Below are 25,538 nucleotides of genomic sequence, written 5' to 3' on the forward strand. Positions count from 1 at the left end.
CAAGACTTGAAGCACGTTACCAGGCTGCAGACGAGGCTCAGCTCGGCCTTTTAGCTGACTGCTGTCAAATGCTTTGTGGTTTCTGAATTAGCTGCTTCAGACCAGAGGGATCAGACGGAGGTTATTGAGTTTGTTGGTGAGACTAGAAATTCCTGGTTAAGACTTTTGGGGATACATTTTAGCTGCAGTGTGAGTCTGGTGTACAATAAACCTGATGTCAGAAATGCGTGACAAAGCAAATAAAAGATATTGAGCATGTAAAAAGAAGGCATTCCTCCCTCAGGCCACGTCCTTCACACTGTCCTGCTTATTTGCATATTTGCAAGTGAGCGTGTGCAGATGTCATTTTAATTTTGCTTTACAACCGTGACATAATAAGTACATTTTTACATATTTATATTGCATTTTATATTACACATCCCAGCTACACTCTGGGCAAAAAAAACAAACTTAAGGCAAGTTTATTTGTGTAGCACATTTCAACAACACTGCAATTCAAAGCGCTTTACATAAAACATAAAAACAACAGAATGAGGAAAAAAAGAAGAAAAAAAAAAGACATTTAAATTTTTAAAGAGTTAAATAGAAAATAAAGTATTTGTTCATCCAAAATTCTAATGGGTTATGAATAATCTGTCTTTTCACCTTCCATGGTTTAGCTTTTTTGATCAAAGTCAAACCTCCATACCAACCATATTTAATTATTTGCTCTTATTCATGGTCGCCACCGAAAATCCAGATTGTTTGCACAGCGGAGAACTTTACTAGATATTCTACTCGGCCCTGTTGAGACTGATTACTTATAAGAGAGGAGAAACCAACTGAGTTTCAAAATCAAGGAATATCTGATTCTAATATTCAGAGTGCAGTGTATAAAATATAAATAAAATAATTTAATGGAAAATAAAAACAGGTAATCGGCCTTTTCACATTTCATTGTTTTGTTGCAAGCAAAACAAAACAATGGAAGTATTTCAATTTTTACATTACATACATTATATTTAGTTTTTATGTTTACATTTTTATCCTTTTTATATACCCATCTTCAGTTCTGTTTTCTTATTTGATACTTTTTCTTTATTGTATAAGAGCCTTTTTTAGAACTCAGCCACCTTGCATTTATTAAGTTATCAGGATAACTGTAATGTAGACTAGTGCAGGAATGATGCACCATCAGTTAGTGAGTCCACATTGACAGCAATGTTTAGAATCCAATTAAACATTTAATCATTTATTCAGCAGCACTTTCAAACATCAGCTTCTTGAGTGTGTTTTAAATCACTGTAAGGGGAATATCTCGGGGTTTTGGACGGTTTGTCGGAGCTTGTCTGGGAGACTGATCATAGTTCTTCATTTTATAGACTACAATTAACTGAAGAAATTATAAACAGATTGATAGTTTACAAACCGTTCGGAAATGGGACAGATAAAAAAAACAAACGGAGGGTTCCTTTAACATTTGATTCAGCTTACTGACTACTAAAAAGGAAGTTACGTCCCTTCATCACGGTCTGTTTTGAGCTCGGTCGATCGAGTTAGCGCAGCCTTATATACGTATTAGAGTCCGACGTATAAATTGGCGTGCCGATATTATCGCCTAATTGCAGATAAATTAGTATCAGTTTTTATAACGGCTGATAAAGGACAATTAAAATAAGAAACCAAGAGACTGAAGACGGATCCTTTTATCATGTTATGAGTGGTGTTGTTGCTGAGTTTGTCCACCAGAGGGCGACCTGCAGCTCCCCTTGTACTTTTTTATACAAATAAAAAAGTTAATTTTAACTGCATGATGTCGTGTTAGAGATAATCTTTATTTATCTCACGTGTTTATGAAAAGAAGACAAAAAAATGTATCTGATTTTTAAAATCCTCAAATATCCAAATCTGTATTGTTTGGCTTAAATACGTTTTGTTTATAGTTTTACCAAACAGAGCAGTCTCGACATGTTCAAATTCAACGACGTCAGCGCCTCACCTACCTGGAGCATCGTCCTACTTTTGGATTGCTGCATGTCTCCATGAGGAAGTCACCTGATCTGATGTCCCAGGTTGCAGGAACGCAGCATAAAACACAAATAACCCTCGAGGACGCTTTCATCTTTCAGTTTTTATTGCTGTTGCTCAACCCAGTTTACCAGCTCAGGTGGTTGCATCACATCCTGCGTGCTGGTGGAAGATGTTGACGTGTGTGTGGGCTGCACAGAGCGGCTGGAGCTGGTTCGATCTTGCCTTTTCATAACTCACGGTGCTGCAGTCAGACTGCATCAGACCCATTTTATGTGACTGTACCGACTGTAGCCTTTTAATCAGATTGTTCTGGAGAACTGCATCAACTTTAATTGACCTCATTTATAACGGAAAGTTATTATATTGATTGGAGGTTGATGTTGAAAGCCATTTGATAGACAGTTTCACCCGACTGTTCCCTGTGGGAGTTGTGAAAGTTTTCATTAACCTGAAGCACGACACTCTGTCAGATGCATTAACTCCAGTGGTGGAAAGTAAGTACAGATACAGTATTGACTCGAGTATTGTCCTTAAATACTGTTGCAAGGTACTTTTAATTCACTTCACTTTGGAGGACCAGATTCAACCCTGTAATAAGTAAGTAATAAGTATATAATAACGCAACACTAATGTGCCACACCGCCAGATCATGAGTACTTTAACTTTTAGCTGATTAACATGTTTTTAAATACAAGACGTTTACTTGTAATAAAGGATTTTTTTAATTCGTGGTGTTACGTGTAAGTAAGTGATCCCAAAACTTATTAAATTAATGATTTAGTGACTGTGTTAGATGTATCCTTAACATAATGTTTCACTCTTTAAAGGTCCAGTGTGTAATATTTAGGAGGACCTATTGACAGAAATGCAATATAAGATCCATAACTCTGTTTTCAGTGGTGTGTAAAGACCTTAAATAATGAACCGTTATGTTTTTATTACCTTAGAATGAGACATTTCTATCTACGCACACCACGTCTCCTCTTACTAGGACATCGCCACGTTGCGGCGCCATGTTTCTACAGTAGCCCAAATGGACAAAGTGCTCTACAGAGCGCGTTTCGTCACTACGTTGAATATGTACAAAGAAGAAGAAGCAGAAGTGTAGTAGTAGTTGTCGTCATCATCTGGTTCGTTAGAAGTAAAAAGTGAAATTTGGAGAAATGGAGGACCACGCCTGTTATTTAGCACAAGAGCCGACAGAGCGCGTCGGCCGCCGTAGCTTCTCCTGCTCGCCTGCAAAAGGAGGGGCGTGCGGCGAGTTAGCCGTTGATTGCAGTTCGCACCCCTCACCACTAGATGCCACTAAAACTTACACGCTGAACCTTTAAATATCTATTTTTACCTTAGGATATTAGAAATTAGCAACATTTATGCACATATGAAACCTTTTATTACACGTACTTACCATTGGGGGTGTTTAGGGAGACGTTGAGATGCTGTTTAAAATATGTTTTTGTATTATTTTTATGTCATGATTTGAAGAATTGTGCCACCATTTCACTCTTTAAATGTCATTATTGTAAAGGCAGCTCTAACTCCTGACAGGGTTTATCAGGAAGTAGGGTGGCTTGGATATTAAACTCACATCTTTGAGATTCAAGGAGTAGGTTTGTGATTCTTCCTGGTCCTCTGTTATCCATTTGCCATCGCGGCGTCCTTCTCGGCAAGGACATAATTTAACATCCTGGTCAAAGAGTCCAGTGGTTGTGAAGCTGTGGGTCAGATAATATTAGCAGATAGTCGCAGGGACACGAAAGTCCCACCAGAAGAGGCTCATCAGGCGTCCATCTGTCCAAGTCTGAGTCCAATTTGTGTCCAAGTCATCCCAGCCAGTCTTCACACAAACTTTAATGGTGTCGGATGAAATGATTCCCTTTCTCTTGACTTTACACTGTGCAGGTGATTTATATTGCTGCTCCCGGGCGCTGAGCAGAGAGAGGATTTATGTCTCCTCTAAAGGCCCCTTTTTAATATCACAATGCCTGTGTGTTCACTGGGGAAAGTTTACAGCCCTGATAGCGAGTTACCAGTAACCTTTGATCTACATTTAGTCATCCTACCTTCAGGCCTCAGACGCTGCACAGGGCTCACGCCTGTTTCTACGGCTCGTTCAGGAAGGAATCCAGGTGAAAATCTCCCTCACATTGTCACGCACAAGACGGTTTTAACCACAAACACAATGTTTTTCCTAACGTCCACAAACGCACCTTACCCATAACGTTGTTGTCATGTGCAGATGTTGAAGACGTTTAATAATTTGAATTTTGTAATTTAATGTAATGCAGGGTTTTGCAGAGTGGTCCAACAGCAAGTATTATTTTTTTTAGGAGTGGTTAATTAAGCCTATATAGACTTTTTGGACAGAAAGTGGAAAGTAATAAGTCACAAAAACAAAATTGTAATTGAAGCTTTAGGTGGGTGGAACAGGTCCTATTTCAAGCTTTTGCTTTACGTTGGCAGCTACATTTCTAAGGCTGTAAATCTGTTTTCTTATTGTCAGCAAAAATCACGAAAAGATAGTTGTCCGTCTCTCTGTGCCGTCTTTCTGTCTGCGGCTCTCAGCTCCAAAACCCATTGGTTCCTACTGGAGATGTAAATCTTTAAAAAAGCCTCACAAATATGTAGTTTCATTTAAAAAAACAACAAAAAAAGTCTTCCTAAAACAGCTGCTCACTGCAGTTGTTAACAAACATTTCTCCAACAGGAGGAATTAGTGCATTTGTTAGGGACTATTTTCACCGGCGGATGAATCCACATGTGTTGCTCTAGTGAGTATTTGGGGCAGCAGGACGGTGTATGTGGGACTGATGGTGCTTTCCAGTCTGAAAATTCCCCTTAATTATAATTATTATTATTATTATTATTATTATTATTATGTGTCTTCACTCAGGCCTCTGCTGCAGGATTTGGATGGAAACTGTAAGACATAACTTCATTCATATTAACAGTGCCAGGACGCGCCTAGCTGGCATCGGAATTGTTTTTGATTGGTTTGTTTCTGGTTGATGGATAACCCATCTCACCAATACTTTAGATACTAATTTAACATGTTAAACTTAAACTAAATTGCGTGGCATTTGTGGGATTATATGAGGCCTCTAACTGAGCATCATCTGGAGCCCTCGCTTCCCCACGTGGGTCCAGGTTTCCTCTCACACACGGTGGAGCTTTGTGGTCTTTCGTCTTTCTGGCTGCTTGTGTTCAAGCAGACAACAGAGGTGGGAAGTAATGAACTGCAGCTACGGTTCTCTGACATTCATGCTGGTTAGTGGTCGACCGATGGTTTTTCAGCGGCAGATGCCGATATCAAAACAAAGAAAAGCTATATATATATAATAGTTCTGTATAATCCCATTATTCCTGCAGAGTACAATCTAATAAACATGTTGTTATTAAGTTTTATTAATGAATAAAACGGAAACATTCATTGGGTTCTGTTGTAGATTTCAGGGCGTGACGGGTGTTTAAGGGAGAGCCGGGCCCAGTCTGTCAGAAGTGACGTCATTCAGCTGCATTATTCTTTGGTCCAGGCTGAAATATCTCAACAGCTGTTGGATGGATCGCCGTGAACGTTTGATGTTCTCCAGATAATCAATGCTAATGACTTTGAGGAACCCCTGACACCAGCAGGTTCACATATTGCAAGATTCCCATCTGGCAATCTGCAAAAACGAGCATGCAAACATGCTAAGCGCTAGACATCAGCACATTTTAACATTTTAACATTGAAATCCTTGCCTTGGGCTGCTTTGAGTGTTAGCAGTCAACTCAAAGCAGCCCAAGGCAAGGATTTTGCTTTCCCAGTACACGAGGGTCCGCGTGACGAACGCAAATAGTTTATTTATGTATCATTGCTTACTAGAGCTGCAATGATTAATTGATAGTTGTCAACAATTAATTTAATGGTTGACAACTATTTTGATAATCGATTAATTGGTTTGAGTTGTTTTGTAAGAGGAAAAAAAAGAAAGTACAAATTCTCTGATTCCTGCTTCTTAAATATAAATATTTTCTGATTTCTTTCCTCCTCTGTGAAAGTAAACTGAATATCTTTGGGTTGTGGTAGTGTTGCAGTACTCGAGACCGGTCTTAAGACCACTTTTTGATGGTCTAGGTCTCGTAAATAAATAATCATTAATAATTTTTAATAATCATTAATTGCAGCCTAATTGTTTCCTATCAATTATTTCCATTCTTGATTAAACTAATCATTTTTATGATTAGCCAGATAATCATTAATGACATGAAAGGTTAGAAAAACAGTAAATTATGTCCAAGATTACGTCTCTAACTAATTAATCGACTAATCATTCCAGCACGTGTAAAATGTGCAGCCACTTAATTTGAACTGTTAAAAAGTAAATGAAACCTAAAAACACATCTTCTGCTTCTGAGTTGAAGGTTACGCAGCAGCAGTAAATGACCTGAACTAACATTTTGTCCCTGATGTTTTTTCCCCTGCCGAGGCCGTGAGAATCAGAGGTCGTCCCCGAGGGAAAGGCCGTCACTCTGTTACAACATCACCACCGTAACACGATCTGCTGCTAGTTTGACTCGATAACACTGTAATTGGTTTGTTGGCGGCCACAAAGCCCCGGAGAGCTCAGGACACATGTGAGTCGATGCAGTTGGAGGATCGCTCCGATAATTCAACCCCGAGCTGAAGCGACTACATAAGAACTTCTCCTACTGTTACAGATGCAGGAGATTTGAGCCAACATAAAAAAATAAAAAATAAAACATAATCTTAAGATCTCGTGCCAGAGAAAACTTCTTTTTTTTGTACAGAAAATAACAAAAATGTGCTTTAAAGTTTTATTAATAGCTCATAAACTCGGATCAGAGGAGTGAAATTACTGAAAACATGTTTAAATGCAGCATAAAGATTTTAGGATTCAGTGGTTTTTGATTAGGTTTATTGAGAGGATGCTAATATACAACAATATGACAGAACATCTAAAAAAATATCAGCACAAAAACATATTAAACATTAAACTACATTTTATTATAAGGTTGCTTTTACTTTGTTTCATTAGGATTTAATACATTTACTGTCTTTCCTGCAGTTTTTTTTTTTTTTAGTAATTCTACCCTCAAGTCACAGCGATCTGAAGTTTATAGCTTTACTTATATCTTTGCTTTAATTGCAGAACGTTTATTTCATAACAATCATTTTATTTATTTAGTTGTTGTTCTTTGTTTTTTCACTCTAAAGCAGTTTGTAACTTTATTAGATGTATTATATTATGTGTAGTTCACTGGGTTTGCTAATGCTTACGGCGTTAATAAAAGTGTACTGTAGGTCATGGTGCAGCTTGTGTGCAGAGGAAAATTATATAAATCTGTTTAGAGTAACTAAGAAGACAGAAATGCTTCTTTGCTTTGTGGGAACAGGTTTGCTGCAGAATGAAACTCAGGAACAACCGTATGAATGAACCGGTAAAGAGATCACCGTGCGTCACAGAGTGGAGAAAACGCGCCGCTGACTGTTTCATATGTCGTGTTTTCCAGAGCCCTCAGACCGGTGCGATGGAGGATGGGAAGCCGGTGTGGGCGCCCCACCCAGCGGACGGCTTCCAGCTGGGAACTATAGTGGACATCGGCGCTGACAGCCTCACCATCGAACCTCTCAAACAGAGGGGCAAGGTGAGCGAGCTCTGAACCTACAGACGCAGCAGCTGGACGAGTCCGACTGTGGATTGTAACCGAAGGACGATGCTTAGCTGCTTCTTGGGTAAAATTGGTAACTGGAGAAAACAGTGGAGCTGCTGGTCCCATATGTACATGTTTCTAACTCATGCTGGCCGCACGCTAGAGGGTAATTGATATGATCAAGTAGTGTGAGGGGTTTACAGACATAATCTTAAGGTCACTGACTGGATCGGAGGTATATTTAGGATTTAAAGCCTCCGATCAGAAAATCGTCAACAGCCAATGAGAGCGGGAAGCGTTCCCAGCGTGTTGTGTCTGCTCGCGCTGTGAAATGTATAAACCTGCTGATTTTTTTTTTTCCCTTTCTGTGCAAAACACAGCACACACAAGGTCAGCCAGCTGCCGACGGCGCTCTGCCTCGCATGTTTGTTTCTGTCTGAAGTCACGTTTGATCACGCGAGTTTCTGTGAGATCCCCGCTCTGAAACAAAACAAACGCTGGTGACCCCTTTTTATTTATTTATTTATTTTTATTTTTGGCTTCACGATTTCCTTCAAAGTTCAGTTTTAAGTCGATTAATTATCCCAAGATCTTTGTAAACACATCCCCCTGCCTTCTAAAATCAACGGCTTTTTATGTTTAATCAAAGGACACATCCCACCACGTGACCTGCAGTGTGTCAGCCATTTAATGTGTCGCCTAATCTCATCTGGAAGAGAAGCCACAGATCTGGAAGCAGTAAAGCGTCATACACTCAGCGGTTCACCTCCTGAACCTGCGCTTTACGGCCTGCAGGTCTGATGTGCTTAATCAGCGGCACCTGAAGTCAAGTGGCTTTTCAAAGCAAGACAAACAGGCTTGTTTCTTGTCATCTCGCCCCCCCCAGTTTGCCTTTAATTCACTTTTCTGCTGCATGAGTAGCCATATCGGCCCTTTGGCGAAGCTCTTAATGTCGCTGAGAGCGCGTCGCTGTGGTTACCCCCAAAGCTTTGTGTCCGTCTCAGTAATCTTTTCCCCGGAAGGCCTCTGTGACTGAGTGCTCCCTTTGAAAGGGCCTCCCCTCTAATTCTGTGTACTGTCAGCCTATAAAACACAGTGCTGTCAGCGTTAAATGGGAACACGGATCTCGGGGCCGGCGCTGTGTTTGCACTGCGTGGCGTCGCCCATCACATGTGGAACATTTAAAGTGGAGAAGTTTTCTTAAGGTTCGCAGCTGGGGTGGCGGTCCTAACCTTATGCATCGCTGTGTCTCTCCTTCTTGGATAAGCGATGTTCTTGTAATTTTTATTAATGAAAACTTTACACTCCAAACACAAGCGTCTGCCTTTAAGCGCATAACGAGTTGCAGCTGGAGCAGCAGCAGTTATTCTGCAAAGATGCCGCCAGTTATACAGTTTTTATAACCTCCCAGGACTCGACATGAGCACCCTCTGTATCCAGGGACATTTACCCCCCCTGTTTACTGTGACTTTGACCTTTTGCATTTCAAACAAATGGCAGTGTGTATAAATAAGTTAACCAGACCTCTTGGAATTTAACCGAATACTTGGATTACTTTACTTTATACTTTATTCAGTCCCATCACTGGGACATTTGTCTTGGACAACGTGCAAAGTCAGTACATACAAAAACAACAAACATTAAAAACAAAATAGAAACAAGTGGAGACACAAAGGCAATCAATGCATACAATGATAGAAAAGAGAGGTAAGTACATGTAAGACACAATTTTATCTCTATTTAACGCTATGATTGCAGTGGAAACAGGGGTAATAACTTTTCAGCAAACAAATCTAAACTTGAAGCCACTGAGGGCTGCGTAGACGGGCTTCTAGGTGACGTGCTCGCCGCACCGCCATTAGCCTACTAGCGTCTGATGAAAGTCTGCTCCATCCCTTTTTGTTGTCGAGATTTATTGTTCACCGTTAACGGCCTTCAGCTAAATGCGAGAATCCCATCGCACACTCCATAAAGGTCCGTTTAGTCAAACGTTTCCACACCACACAGAGTAACGCTCGCCAAGCGTATTGTGTCTGGCTCAGGGGTTAAAAAACTGTAGGTGCTCCCCCTCGTCTCCTCTAGCAACACGTGTCACCTGATTAAAGGTTCCCACCCGAAGCAGAAAGGTGACACCTACTGGACCCACTAGTGTTCTGCACACAAGCCAAGAAAAACCGTACAGAAGCTAAATAAAAAAATACCACAATGTGTTGATAAGGCGCAAAAGGATTTCAGTTAATCTCTCTAAAATATCAAAATGTCCACATGAAACGTCTCAGACCGCTGCAGCAGCATGATCCGCCGCCGTGATCGGTGTGGTGCAAACCTATTTGTGCCAGATATGCCTCGGCGCACAGCTTCTTTTTGTTGGCAGTTCATTTTGTATGGCTGGCGGCTAACGTGACTTAACATGTCAAGTAGATGCTTCTAGACTTTCATGTCTTAAGGTCTGATTTTGTAACCCATCTTGGGCACGTGATCATGACAGACAGGAACGAGCCGTGGCCCTACCCTAAACTGTCTCTTACTGATCCAAAGAAGGTTAAAATCAAGGCCAACTGGACTCGGTTGAAGGTGCTCGAAGACCTTATCCTTGTATAACCATGACCTGGATGACTGAGAACCTTTTAAAAGCTTTTTATAGGTAGAGTTTGTTGCATTTGCCACTGCTCTAAACGTCACACCTATGCCCTATACAGAGGAAGATGAGCAGTATCTTTATACTGTAGCCGTTCCTCTGGACACATGGGAACTCGTCCTCTTCAGATCTGTCCTCAGAGCGAGTTTCCGGGCGGCAGCCGAGGCCTGCGACAGTCACAACAATGTCCAGCCTGTCCTGCTGCAGCCAGTTCGTGCCAGTGTCTGGCGCTGCGCTCACTCGCTGGCAACCCTCCTGCGATGGACGGAGAGCATGATACGCTGTCATACTGTCGGCCACAATGGACGGCTCTTTGTCCTCTTTAGTGTCTGTGTATCCCAGATGGTGTCCACAGTTTGATCTGCCTCCGTGTTGGTGATGGAGAGAGTGGCTGAACAATGTTTAAAGGAAGGAGAGTCTTCTCGGATAAATTTAGAAATAACAGACGGATTAAACGTGAGACTTTGCAACCCCAGAGACACAGTCAGGCGTCAGGTTTGCTCTCTGCCTCATTAGGAAGCTTGTTGTAGCTGCTATGTAGAGACAGACGGGAGCTAAAAGCGAGTGCTCAGATAAAGGAAGTGAACACAAGTTTTAAACCTGAAAATGAGCCTAAAATGGGGCCTGGGACAATCTGAACACCCTGCTTGCATTTCTCTCCACCTTTACCGGTGATGAAAGGGTGAACAGTTGGTTTCCCCCAACACCTCCTCCTCTTTCTTCCTCTCCCTTCTCCTCACACGGCGCAGGATTGTGGACTCGGTCCAGTTTGAGGCTGAGAATGTGGAACAACATGCCACCACTGGAAATAATGAATCGACTGTACGTCATCTTGGCACCGCAGCCTCGGCTCGCTGAAGGCCTCGCAGTGCCTGTGTTGTTGTTTTTTTTTTTTTTACAGGGCAGATTAAATGGCTGGGCCTTGCAGAGAGAGCCTGCAGGTCACATGTGTCCTCATAAACAGTCCTGTGTTACTTCAACACGCTCGGTTTGAGCTGCAGGAATGTGAAACGTGCAGACGGCTAATGCATCGAGCTGTAGGAGCAGAAGTTAACCTCGGGGGGAATCGGAGTACAGCTTTCGTATCTTTTGAGTGTTAGTTTGCAGTAGATCTGAAACAAGACAAGGAGACACTGAAGGACTGATGTTTACTTCCCACCACCGCCGGGCGCTCCTCTGACCTGATAAAGAGATTAAAATAGATGACCGTAGTTCATAGTATGAACTCTTTTTGTGACCAGACTAATGCAGCGTGGTGTGTCCCAGCTGTGGAGGTGTCCGTCGGCGTCCTGTCTCGGTCCAGCCTCCCTGCACTCTGATCCTGTTACAGCCGGCCTCCAAATAATTCATCAGGCCTTCAGCTTCTGCCGCAGCAGCTGGTATATTTATCCCTCTGGATGAATATATTATTTAAAGTATCGGGGCTTGAAAACAAGACTGAAATAATCTGAGAACAGAAAGAAAGACGTTGAATAATTTTCACAGCTTTTGAAGGGAAGTATGAAGTCCAAGCAAAACGGTAACTTGAGGTAGTTAGGGTCAGGTATCGTTTCGATTTTTTTCGATTACGATTCTACTTATCGAATTTGGTTCCAACCCCTTCACCGCAGATCTTGTCAGCGTTCATCTTCCCCTTCGTCCCGGCGTCTCTGGGGAAAAATATATATTGAATCATCTGTAGACATCATTGGTTTCCTTTCAGTTTAAAGGGTGAACGTCAGCTCACCTGTGTTTGGTTCCCTGTTCCTTCAGATTCACGCCGTGTTGAAGTAAACGCTTCGTCACGTTGGCGTTGCTTCCTCCCTCGCACTTACTGCAGCTGTTTAGTGAAGCTAAACTTTGGAGCGTTTGCTGCGGTCCGTCCACGGTCCAGGACGTAACACGTGAGGTGACGTTCGGTCGGCGTAACGGCTCCTGGCAGATAAGAGACACTTTGATGGGCTGTAAAATGCTCACTGCAGTTCAGTCAGGAGCTGAGATATGCAAAATCCAAACGCACGGGTCTTATCGAATCCACGGTTCTTGAAAATTCAAAACCGCATCAATTTGTTGGGTATTTCCCTACAAAAACATAAGAATAAAACCATTTCCTTTGTTAATGGTGGTTTACTTTCAACTTTAATATCATTGTTTGTTTATCAGAAGTTTATGTTCAAACATAAACCTAATTCTAAACTTTTTCTTCGATTCTTTCACCCTAAGAAGTAAAATTCAATACACTATAGTATCGCAATATTTTCCCTGGCATTACTGTATCGATACATGGACGCCAAGTAGTGATCTTTTATTATATAAATCGCACAAGAGAATTTAACTTTTTGGTACTAGAGTGATAAAATGTATTGTAACTCAACAGCACCCTCTAGTGGACTGAAAAGTGAGATAGACCGACATAAAACAGACAAAGTTTTCCTTTAGGGACATAATGTGAAGTTGGAAAAAAGCTATTATATTGCAATATGTTAAAAATAGCAATAAGTATTGTGATAATATCATATCAGCCTCTGGTGACTAAGAAGGATAGCAGACTAATCAACAAATGAAATTCACAGGGAAGCCGTGGACTTACAAAATATTCCAGACTTGGTCCTGTATTTTGATGCCTGATGATGTACTTGCTTGAGATTTTTGACTTAACGATTGATGATGGTCAACTTAATAATTTCTTTTTGTCCCTTTCTTTGCAGACGTTTTTGGCTGCTGTCAATCAAGTCTTCCCTGCAGAGGATGATGTCAACAAGCATGTGGAGGATAACTGTACGTTTCATCTTTAAAACTTGTCTCTAGGATGAAAAATACTTTTTTTTTTTTTTTTTTCCACTAAAATGTCAGATCATGCTTGTTTTTAATCTAAATATTAAATCATTACAGTTTAACCTCTGACATCTCTCAGGACAAATGTGAAGCTGCACTGGACACAGCTCTTGCATCTCATCTAAGTCAATCCCATATTGTTGCGGTCGTAGAAACGTTTATCAAAATGACGGCCATCCTGCCTTCATCAGGGCTGTATCTGTTTCTTTATACACAGTCCAGTGTGACCTATAGATCAGCAGTATTCAAAACAACATTTTCACCATTCTTTCTTTTAAAAACACTTAATACCATATAGGTGACCATAAAAACAGAATAAATATTATCGCGTCCTTCTCTTTAATGTATGATGATTTAACATCAATCTTCTTTACATTTTTTGCCACGAAGGTGTCTACATATATTTAAAATCATGACAATTATTAAATATTTGGTATAAGCAGGGGAAAAGTTGATGTATAATGATTTTATAGAAGTTTTTTTTTAACCACGAAGGTATCCAGAGGGTACAAACTGCATAGATAAGAGTATAAATGACATGTGAGAATAAATTTTGCTAAAAAGAAGAGTTCCTGCAAAATTTCATGCCACAAGCTGTAAAACAGCCAAAATTATCACAAACTCAAAAAAAAGTTAAGAAAAATGCCTGAGGAGGACAAAAGTGCAGAAGAGGATTAGGGCCACGTGTGAATTTTTTTTTTTTTAAATTCTGAGATTAAACTCAGAATTCTGACTTTTTTTCTGAAAATTCTGACTTTTTTTCTGAAAATTCTGACTTTAAACTCTGACTTTAAAAATTTCACTCGTGGCCCTGATCCATCCTGCACATAAGGGTTAATATTAATATATAAGTCTTTGGTTGATCCACGGCTTGAACGTATTTGTCGTTATTATCAGGCAGCTTGCGTTATTTATTGATACACAGGTGTCATTTACACTGGTGATGCTGGGACACTGGGGACATGTCCCCACCACATTTTGAAATGGCTGATTTTGTCCCCATCACTTTTTCAAAGCTTCTGTTAAAAAAAATAATGGCACAAAGAAATGTTAACTAACACTAACAAATAAAAGAAAACATGCAATGCAGACTATAGAAGAAACAACTGTGCATTGTCCAAAAAAGAAGGTTAACTTAAGCTAAAAAAAATAAATAATTAGTGCATTATATTCTGTTATAGTTTTATATTTATGAATTGTCCCCTGGCAGCTGAACTTTTTGTTTCCTTTTTATATAAATAAACACATTTACACCGTAATCTGAGTGTTTAATGCTCAAAAAGGATCCCCCAGACCCCCCCGCTCATATATTTCAGCATCAAATCAAAAATCTTCTTGTCTTGTTGCCGTGCATCATCTCGTAACCCAAATGTATCATCACGCTCCTGATCTGGGCCCTTAGTGGCGCCCTTGTATTGATATATTTATTGTTGCAGTAACTTTGTCCCTGTTTGTGTCTCTCAGGTTCTTTGATGTACTTGAATGAAGCCACTCTGCTCAACAACGTTCGTGTGAGATACAGCAAAGACAAAATTTATGTAAGTGCTGACACGAGGGCGGAAGTTGAAGTTCACAATGTTGTCATGTTATTATGGATGTTATGTCTCATCTTTACTGCTTCTGTTAAAGATACGTAGAATCAAAATATCGAGAGGAAGGGAGAAAGATTATAATAACAAACAATTCCAGAAACCTCAAAGACAGGACAGGAGAGAGGACATTTCTAGAACGTGAGGACAAGTTTGACACATGCCTTTGGCGTGGGAGACGAGGACTGACGATGGGAGAGTTGTGCAAAGGAGTTTCACACAGGTGCATAAGAGATTCATAATTATGCAAGTAATACCGTAAGTTATCCGTAGAATTTGAAATAGGGGTCTTTTTTTATGAGATCTGTTAAGCGGTTTTAAAAAATGACACATTTGCAAGGGAAGCCTTCTGCTGATGAAGATCAAGCGGATCCCAGTTTTGTTAAGCGTGTCTGATGGCAGTCGAGAAAAACCGTACCGCTGTGGGCTCAGGTGTGTTTTCTCCTGAGCTTCATCATCCTCTGATGTTTTTTTTTTTTTTTTTTTAAAAACCTGTCCTGCCCAGCAGCCTGGTATAGAGTATAATGACCTGGATACCATATTGTGCCAGACAGATTTTACTTTAACAAGAGAGTATTAAAATACTCCTTTGTCTGTTTTATTATTTATTTAATTATGTATTGATTTGTCACCGGGCCGGACAGGGGGGCAGACACGGGGATGGGGGGGCACAAACAGACAGCACAGAGAAAGGACAACACCTGCAAGAGAACAAGAGGGGGGCTTGGGGAGGAGAAAAACAACAACAAACAAACACAAACAAAAAAAACAATAAAAATAATAATAGTAAAAGAAAACCAGCCGAACAGCAGCAATAAACAGCTGACATATTAATGACATATTAAGACAACTAAGAGAACAATGAAAACAAGAAACAGTCACACACACTAAATAAGCAACACAACACAGCCACGAGAGTTGGAATAATAATTAATTTAAATAAGTAACTGAAAGAAAGGCATCAGGAATAATTCTACCAGGGACAACCTAAGTTTGTTTGTGTCTGTGTGTGTCTGTGTGCGTGTGGGTGAATGTGTCTGTATGTGTGTGTATGTACATGTGTGTGCGCATAAGCCTGTTAAAGAATGTAGTTGTTAGTGAGAGTGGGACGCCACGACTGTAACAGGCAGGCAAGAACCCCAGTAGCCAATAGGGGTGGAAGAAAGAAAAAGAATAAATCAAATCAAAAAAAAACAAAGACTCCCAGATGCACCGCGATGCAAACGCAGAAGACCCCGACCCAAATGCCAGTTGACAACGTAATGCCGACGGAACGCAAAAGAGGAAGAGCAGCGCCCGGACCGACCGCGTCGCAGACACAACATAGACCAGTGGCCTCCCCCATCCAGCACCCCACCGCCGCGCAGCAAACAACCACAATGCCCAAATGCCACGCAATCATCAACACCAATGCACAAGTGACGAGCCCAACGCGCACACTGCGCGAGCACGGCGACACCCATGCCCAGCAGCCCCCCGCGAATCCCGCGTGCGAGGTCGGGCAAATGAGAGAGAGCAAACGGAACAACACGACAGCGAAAGCCAGCGGAGAGAGACACCAGCAGCAAGCCCCAGCCCGGCAGCAAACGCGCCGCACAGGTCACCGTGCACCCGCCAATAAAAGTCCACCGTCCCCCCAACTGCCGGAAAAAACTAAGGCCGCCGGCGCCAGCCGACATCCCCCATGCCCAGCGCGCCCCCCGGCCGCCATGCAACACCAGCCAAACCAGCAACGAGGCAAAATCAACTAGCTCAGCTGCATGCCACCAACAACCCACCCATCCATCAAGGGCCGAGAACTCCAGGCACAAACCCAGAACAAACCGGAGCACAGCCCTGCCCCGCACCCACACTGCACATCCCGAAAACTAACTATATACCTCAGTATCCTCTGATGTGACTCACCTGGTGCAGGCTGTGATTCAGACTCGGTGCACGCTGACATCTAGTGGCTGAATGAGGAAGTGACAGAAAGCCTTCTCATGTAAGGGAGGCCTTTTTGATGCTCTTTGTGGCATTGAGGTTCTGGGAAATGTAGGAAAGCACTAAAGGAGGCCGGATAAAGGGAGCATGGTTGGGAAAATTAAATGAAAACATATCTGCTGAAAACTGAAATCTGCTGCCGCTGTTGTTGGTTTCGTCACCTGGAAAATGTTTGTGATTTTTGCTCTTCAGCTTCTTCTTCTTCTTGTGCTCTTCCAGACGTTTGTAGCCAACATCCTGATCGCAGTGAACCCGTACTATGACATCCCAAAGCTTTACACGCCGGAGACCATCAAGCAGTACCGGGGCCGGTCGCTGGGCACGCTGCCGCCGCACGTCTACGCCATCGGTGGGTGAACAGCAAACGCACTCAACACAAGCTGAGATTAAGGGTTTGGTCTTGTTGTTTTACTTTTAATGTCTATAGGTTCAGTGTTTGTCCCTCCAGCGGAGTTCCTCTTCCCGTTGTTTGAGTGGACTGAATAGCTTTCTGCTGTCAAAGGGGAAAATCCACTGTGAGGCCTGAGAGGATAAATGATTGATTAGTCATCACCCAACACTTTATCCATCTGCAGCTGGCCTCATCAACAGGGCCCGGGACCCCCACTGACACTGACTCTCCTGGGCCCCCCCACAAAACCTCAGTTCATTAAGTGTTTGCACAGTTTTAATCCGATGCAGAAATACTGCCGTATTGCACATGGTCTCTGTTACTCTTTTGTAACTTGTACATCTTGTTTATTCCACATTTTTATATTTACAGGTGAAACTCAAAAAATTAGCATATTGTGCAAAAGTTCATTTATTTCAGTAATTCACCTTAAAAGGTGAAACTAATATTTTATAGACTCCTTACATGCAAAGTGAGATATTTCAAGCCTTTATTTGATATAATTTTGATGATTACTGCGTACAGCTTATGAAAACCCCAAATTCAAAATCTCAGAAAATTAGAATATTACATGAAATCAATTTTTAAAAAAGGATTTTAAATACAGAAGTGTCCTCTGTCCTCTGAGAAGTATGATCATGCAGATGTACTCAGCACTTGGTTTGGGCCTGTTTTGCATGAATTACTGCCTCAGTGCGGCGTGGCATGGACGCTATCAGCGTTATTGAAGACCAGGATGCTTCAGTAGCGGCCTTCAGCTCTTCTGCATTGTTCGCTCTCATGTCTTTCATCTTTCTCTTGGCGATGCCCCATAGATTCTCTACGGGGTTCAGGTCAGGCCAGTTCGCTGGTCAGCAGTAATCCCATGATCATTGAACCAGGTTTTGGTACTTTTGGCAGTGTGGGCAGGTGCCAAGTCCTGCTGGAAAATGAAGTCAGCATCTCCATAAAGTTCGTCGGCTGAAGGAAGCATAAAGTGCTCTAAAATGTCCTGGTAGACGGCTGCGCTGACTCTGGACTTAATAAAGCACAGTGGACCAACACCAGCAGATGACGTGGCTCCCCAAACCAACACAGACTGTGGAAACTTCACGCTGGACTTCAAGCATCTTGGATTGTGTGCCTCTCCGTTCTTCCTCCAGACTCTGGGACCTTGGTTTCCAAATGAGAATCAGAAAAGAGGACTTTGGAGCACTGAGAAACAGACCAGTTCTTTTTTTCTTCTGACGGTGTTTGTTGTTCAGGAGCGGCTTGATTTGAAGCCCGTGTCCAGGACCCGTCTGCGTGTGGCGGCTCTTGATGCAGTAACTCCAGCCTCAGTCCTTGTGAAGCTCCCCTGCACATTTGAACGGCCTTTTCCTGACAATCCTCTCCAGGCTACGCTCATCCCTGCTGCTTGTGCACCTTTTTCCTCCACTTAACTTTCTATTAATGTGCCTTGATACAGCACTTTGAGAACATCCAACTTCTTCTGCAATGACCTGTTGAGGCTTTCCCTCCTTGTGGAGGGTGTCAATGATGGTTTTCTGCACAGCTGTCAGGTCAGCAGTCTTCTTCCGCTGAACCAGACTGAGAGACCAATTTAACCCTTTGCAGGTGTTTTGGATTAATTAGCTGATTAGAGTGGGACACTTTGAGCCTACAATACTGAACCTTTTCACAATATTCTAATCTGAGATTTTGAATTTGGGGTTTTCATAAGCTGTACGCAATAATCATCAAAATTATATCAAATAAAGGCTTGAAATATCTCACTTTGCATTTAATGAGTCTATAAAATATATTAGTTTCACCTTTTAAGTTGAATTACTGAAATAAAATAACTTTTTCGAGTTTCACCTGTATATAGGTTCCTTGTAACACTAACGGGTCACATGACACCTGGGAGGGAAAATGGCTAATTGGGCCCAATTTGGACATTTTCTCTTAGGGGTGTCCTCACTTTTGTTGCCAGCGGTTTAGACATTAACGACTGTGTGATGTTTTATTTTGAGGGGACAGCAAATTTACACTGTTACACAAGCTGCACACTCACTACTTTATATTGTAGCAAAGAGTCATTTCTTCAGTATTATAACGTGAAAAGATAGAATCAAATATTTAGAAACATGTGAGGGGTGAACTCACTTTCGTTGCCAAAATATGCGGTGATGACCCTGTTTGATCAGTGTGCAGAGCAAAGTGTCTGAAAAGGATCTTTAAGAGGTGAATGCATAATTTGGCAGAGCAGATGATGAAGGCTACAGATTTGCATCCACCTCTTTTCTCAGAACAAGTGAGCTGCAAGACGCAGACAGCAGAAACAGCTGATCAGACATGAGTTACAAGTTATTATTCGGGAAAAAGTAAAAATAGTATTGTTTTATAAAAAGTAATCCAAACTACTTTGCAATAAAGCTGTTTATAATTCTGGTTTATTCACGTAAATAACTCGAGTAAACACAACCACACAAATGACTGGAAAATACAATAAAGAAGAAACATAAAGTGAAACATAAAGTAGACGTATCGCAGCACGGTCGCGTAAATATCTCCTCACTGACATTTAAATTGAGATCAATTTGTTTTGTACGTGGGGCTGCACAAATTAAAATCTATAAATGAATAGTATAGTGTTGAAAAACCAGTTATCATCACACTGATTGATACTCTATAGATATAAAGATCCGAGTCTAAGCTTAAAGAAGTCTTTTGATATTCTATGTTTTTCATATCACATAAAAACAGCAAAAACAAGTATTGTCTCCTTTGCATGTTCATTAAAAATCTCCTTTTGTAAAGTCCGATCTGTCCACCAGGTGGCAGTCAGCGCTCAGATTTCCCACAGTCCTCTGAACATCACAGTTGCTTCCATCATCACTCTGACTGACTCGTCGCCTTTATTTGACAGGGTGTGGAGGGAAAAATAAAAGTTTTGGAGTTTAATATCTGCTTGATTATTGGGGTCAGGTTTGTGTCCTTGAGGCAGAGGAGAGTTTAATCTAACAGTCGCTTCTTGTCTGTGTTGCTTCCCCCAGCCGATAAGGCGTACAGGGACATGAAGGTCCTGAAGATGAGCCAGTCCATCATCGTCTCAGGGGAGTCTGGAGCCGGGAAGACCGAAAACACCAAGTTTGTGCTCAGGTGAGGATGACGCTGCATCTTTATGCGCCGCGGAGACGCGAGTCTCTGACAGGGACACGTCTGAGGATCACAGGCTTCAGTGCTTGAAAAGTTTTTCTCTTCAACTTGGTCACATATTTTGAAGTTTTTGAATTATTTGTCTCTTGTAAATCGTTGCATCTTCATCAACAGGTATTTACGCTGAGTTTATTTTACCCAATTTAATCTTAATTTAATTCTGCATGAGTTAATTATGCACATCATGTCAGCTTTTGCAGCACGTTGTCAGTGATCTTCAGACAGTCAGTGTTATTAATAGATACACATATTGGAGTTGGGCTAATTTTTTGGAGGGGAAAAAAGTATTTTGACGGGTGCAAATTAGGTCTGAGCCACTGGCTGAAGCCATCTACCTCACTGATTCGTACTTTTTGTACACACTAGGAAGGCTGCACGGTATAGTAAAAAAAATAAATAAATCACTTTTCAATTATTTTGACTGATATTATGATTTGCAATGTAACATACAATTAATGGGAATTATCACAATTTTCATTTTCTTACATCTAGTGATGTAGATGTGTCGACAGGCGTCTCTGCAGCACTACAGTTCTTCATTATAATGCTCTTATGTTACCTAACCTAAAAAAATACAGTTTATCGCACTTGGCCGTACTGCGATTTCAATAATATTTCTATAAATTGAGCAGCCCTACCTCACTGGTCGCTGTGACCCCAAAATATGTGAAAATAGGGCCCAGGTTTAAAACGAAGGGGTAACTTACAGGGCAGATAAGTGAAGCTAACCTGGAAGTACCAAAAACCTGCACTTCATCAAATAGCCCCTTGAGGCCGGCTCCAAAAAGCGAGTCAATCCCAACAGAGACCCCCCCCGTGTCAACATGGCCAACTTTCCAGCAGAAATAAACATGTTTACAGCTTGGTCCAGAAAACGGTTTCATTTTCAGGGCCGCAGGAAACCACGTGAACAGAAGTCGTTCATAAAAATGTAGTTATGTCAAATACATACAAATATTTTAGATGAGTCTGATTACTGATTGATTTTTCTAATACTTAGTCTCAGTATACAGTACCTCGATGAGCCATAACATTATGACCGCTGACGGGTGAAATGAGTGAATTCACGGCGACAGGGTCATGGGCGGCCAAGGCTCATTGAGGCACAGACAAACCAGTTGATGCTGGTTCTTATAGAAAGGAGTCAGAACACACAGAGCATACAAAGTGGAGTCCAGGCGTCGACTGGTCAGGGCCGTTTTGGCAGCAGCAGGTGGTCATAATGTTATGGCTGATCTGTGTTTATAGATTTGATAACGTAGAAGGTTTCTACTCCCTCTGATTTTAAAGTACAAGTCAACAAAACCTCAAACTACAACCTCAGGAACACAGAGTGGAATCAGCCCTGAGCACAGATTTTTAAAGGCAGCGTTTGGCGTGAGTGTTGCTGCTGTCACGTCCGTCACCCTCTCCAAGCGCAGCCTACGGTCCCCGGACTCCAACGCTAAACTCTCCTCTGCTGTATGTTTCTCCCGACAGATACTTGACAACCTCCTATGGAACAGGTCAGGACATCGACGAGAGAATAGTGGAAGGTCAGATTCGCCTCCTCTCCTCCTTACATGAGCTGCAGCTATTGTTTATACTGTATGAATTTGTGTTTGTGACTCCAGTTTTTCCGCCTCTGATCACGCAGCAAACCCGTTACTGGAGGCTTTTGGAAACGCAAAAACTGTCCGGAACAACAACAGCAGTCGCTTCGGAAAGTTTGTGGAGATCCACTTCAATGAAAAGGTACTTTAAACAGTTTTTATGTAAGAATAATAAGAACATTAAACTTCAGAGTTTGTCTCATGAGCAGCCTGCAGATGATGTTTTACAATGAGAAGGAATGAATTAAATATGATGCCTAATAGCTGTGGCGATTTAGCATGAGCTGTTTTATATTGATCTTTCTATGCAGTGTATGAATATCTCTGCATTCATGAATAAACACAATAATCCCTGTATCATCTCAGATGCTTACACAGCAACAAACAAACAAACTCTGATGAGGCCTCTGTTTTGTCTGTTGCAGCTCTGTCTGCAGACCTGCGTGATATAAATCAGTCCCATTTATTGTTCATTGACTCATTGTGACCTGTAATCCTTAATATTTCCCAGTTTCATACTTTATTAACTGCAGTTTTCTGCATGTAAACCAGTATAAAATCTGATATTTCCATCTAAATTATGTCAATAATTGGACGTGAGGTCGACGTGCCCTGACGGATGTTATGAATGCAGTCTGCTGGGTATTAAAATGTGTTTCCTGTCTGTGTGTCAGAATGCCGTCGTGGGCGGCTTCGTGTCGCACTACCTGCTGGAGAAGTCCAGGATATGCAGACAAAGCCCAGAGGAGAGAAACTACCACATCTTCTACCGACTGTGTGCCGGCGCCTCCGAGGACATCAGGCAGAAGTTCCACCTCAGCTCGCCGGACACGTTCAGGGTACGGACACAGCAGAGTTTCTATTTAATTTCATACAGTTTTTATCTCATCTAGGGATGTCGTAACACCAGAAATTTAGTAGTCGATACAAGGGCTGCGCGATTTTAATCTGATCGCAGTTGCAATCGCGGTGTCATCCTGTGCGATTACATAACCGCAAATAGGTGCGATTTAGTGCCGCTAATTCTTTAAAACATAGTCAGACTGAGAGGAAGGTGGTTTGGTCGCCGGCCATTTAACGTTAGCTGTGTCGGTGCCTTTTGTTGTTCAACATGTTCGACTTTTCATAAAGCCGATGGGCTCGTCGGTCACTTTTTATCCACGGATTAAAAGTTAAAGATTTCCTTCAGCAAACTTTCAAATGTTAAACATTATGATTATTAACGAGTTAGGGACCGATGCCAAAGGATGTAATGAATTAAAACAACCCGTAGAAATAAAACAGCTGGAACTGGATTTAATATTCTGGTGTAAAATAGTATAGTAAAATACTGACAACACTGCGTAGTGCGCAGTTCATATGTCCGAATATAAAACCCCAACACAACATGTCTCAGCAGCTTTGTGATTCACATTAGAATAGTTAAAACTTAAGTGTTGATGGTCGCGCTGGTCACGTTCAGGGGGGTTTGTTTGTCCTCCCCCTTGAAAATTTTACTTTTCCCAGTGGAGAATATGTAATTTCACATCATAATTTTCCACCATATTGCTGAACAAATAGTTGGAAAAGCTCGAGCATATAATAAATAAACACACAAAGATCAGTCTGCTGGGGAGGAACTACAACCTTTAGATTTGGGGATTTAGTATTTTGGCTGATTATGATGTGATTTTACATTTACTTTCAATAAATTGAGCTAATTCTGCTCAGCGGCACAGTCTGAAGGGGAGGGGAGATGTTTGCTATCACTTGTCCAGCAGTTGGGGAAACAACAGACAGACTTTTCTTAGTCTTTAGAGCACACCGTAACCGACACATACATTTACTGCCAGAATATTTTGCTCGATCGTTCACCGTCGCTTTTTGCCGCTCGGACAATCAAACACTTCGCAACGCGCCTGCCGAAGAACGAGGAGAGGAAGCGAGCCAAGCGATGAGTGTGAGCATGAGAGGACAGATCTGTTGACAAAAATGTAAAATATTAAGTTAACTTCACCCCGGTTTCCAAACACAACTCTGAGGTTCTGTAGGAAAAACGAGGATCGACTTGGTACTGAAGTCTGGAGTTTCATAAACCCATGTGGGCCGGACGCGCATGGATATAAATCAGTCACAGAGACGTGGATGAACGCCACAGATGGATGATGGATGGGCAAAGCAGGGCGCAGTATTGATCAGGGAGCCCTTCCATCAAGTAGAAGACGTGGATCTTAAGAATCAGTCTGGTGATATTTCATATTTTTCTTCTTGTCAAGAAGTGAAAACCAGCAGAACGGATCTCCTAACAAGTCCAGTGTGTGATGTCTCTTCTTCCTCTGAGCCTCAGAGCTCCCTTGTTGTCCAGAAACTATAAAACCCCATCAGTGAGCCTCACTGCTGCACCGGGTCACATGTTCCTTCATCACCACGAACACAAACACACACTGTAGTTTATTCTGACTCCGAGCAGAGGAGGATCAAACGGCCGTGTTCGCCATCAGGGTTGTTTACCGTTAAACACAAATTGTTCACCTCCAGTTACAAACGGCGAAATGTACAGTGATGGCTGCAGTGAAAGTGGGTAATGCTCAGGTAATAGTTTCTACATTTCTGCTGCTGCTCAAATGAACGAGGACGGAAGTATTGATCTTTGGCCGTCAGAGTTCAGTGTGTTGAAACGCTCGAAGAAACCGCAGAGTTTAAAGTACAGAAACTAGATGTAGCAAAGAACCAAACTTTATTTCTTTATTTATATATTTGTTGATTCCCACAGAAAAATGACTATATATACAGTCTATATTCACCCTTTGAACCCAAATAATGCAAATTGCTCACATTCTTCTCAGACTAATACCACAGAACAAATTGCATTACAACAAACAACTGTTTTGAATTCACTTTCACTAGTCAACTCTTCAGAAAAGCCGCTAAAATATGAGAACTCCACTCTGTTCGCCAGCTGGTCTCTAACTGTGTCTGTCTGCTGTTTGCTGCCGGGCAGGTTCGTACGGTGGGTGGGTTGATGAAAACAGCTGCTGGAAATGCGGCGAGACGCTCTGAGGCCTAAAGAGAACAGTCGTAAAATCAAAACTATGAGCTAAGAGAGGCTAAAAAGCTGCGCAGAGCTGCAGTGTGACACCTTGTGTTTGATCCAACCTTTAACTGTAGAATGTAAAACTGTAAAAGTCAGTTTAAAACAAAACAAGCGTTGAGTTAAAAGACGGAGAAAGAGAATTACAGAAACAAGACATGTTGGTAGATTAATGCAATAACGAGTACACTACAAAGAAAAGAAACATTTTATTAAAATATAATAATAACTCTACCCGTGTTTATATATATTTTGCAGTATTAGATGCACAGAGTTGTATATGTAGGGGTGTAGGTGACAGGAAGTGATGCACACAGTTCACCAGACCAGAACACGCTTCAACTTTCAACAACAGATATGGAAACAAACGGGGTTTGTTCATCTCTTTTCTGCAGCTGCTTGCTACTGCAATAAACAGTAACCTCGACTGGAAAATCTATTTTGTGGACATAAAATCCTGCCTGTGTGTAATGGCAACTAGAAAAAAGACTTGTAATAAACAAAAAGCATGAAGCAGATGCTTCCTTTTTCTTTGACCTTAGGCCAAAATTCGATCTTGAACAGGCTTTTTCTTTGCCCACCTGGTTCTCTCAGAAAAGAGCTGAGTCATACTCAT

At 41.6% G+C, this 25,538-nt stretch overlaps 1 protein-coding gene across 1 annotated transcript in view; it reads left to right on the forward strand.

Annotated features, from left to right (window-relative positions):
- Positions 1-25,538, forward strand: part of myo6a (myosin VIa) — a 164,701-nt gene that overhangs the window by 17,691 nt on the left and 121,472 nt on the right. Inside the window, 8 exon segments of the mRNA XM_038726232.1 lie at positions 7,525-7,659; positions 12,991-13,060; positions 14,582-14,655; positions 16,909-17,038; positions 20,098-20,203; positions 21,740-21,795; positions 21,897-21,994; positions 22,527-22,691. Of these exon segments, the coding sequence (XP_038582160.1) occupies positions 7,543-7,659; positions 12,991-13,060; positions 14,582-14,655; positions 16,909-17,038; positions 20,098-20,203; positions 21,740-21,795; positions 21,897-21,994; positions 22,527-22,691 (816 nt within the window). The 5' untranslated portion in view covers positions 7,525-7,542.

Source organism: Micropterus salmoides, unplaced genomic scaffold, assembly GCF_014851395.1.
Source record: "Micropterus salmoides isolate LMB-PRFRI ecotype aquatic unplaced genomic scaffold, ASM1485139v1 Ms_hic_scaffold_18, whole genome shotgun sequence".
NCBI lineage: Eukaryota > Metazoa > Chordata > Actinopteri > Centrarchiformes > Centrarchidae > Micropterus > Micropterus salmoides.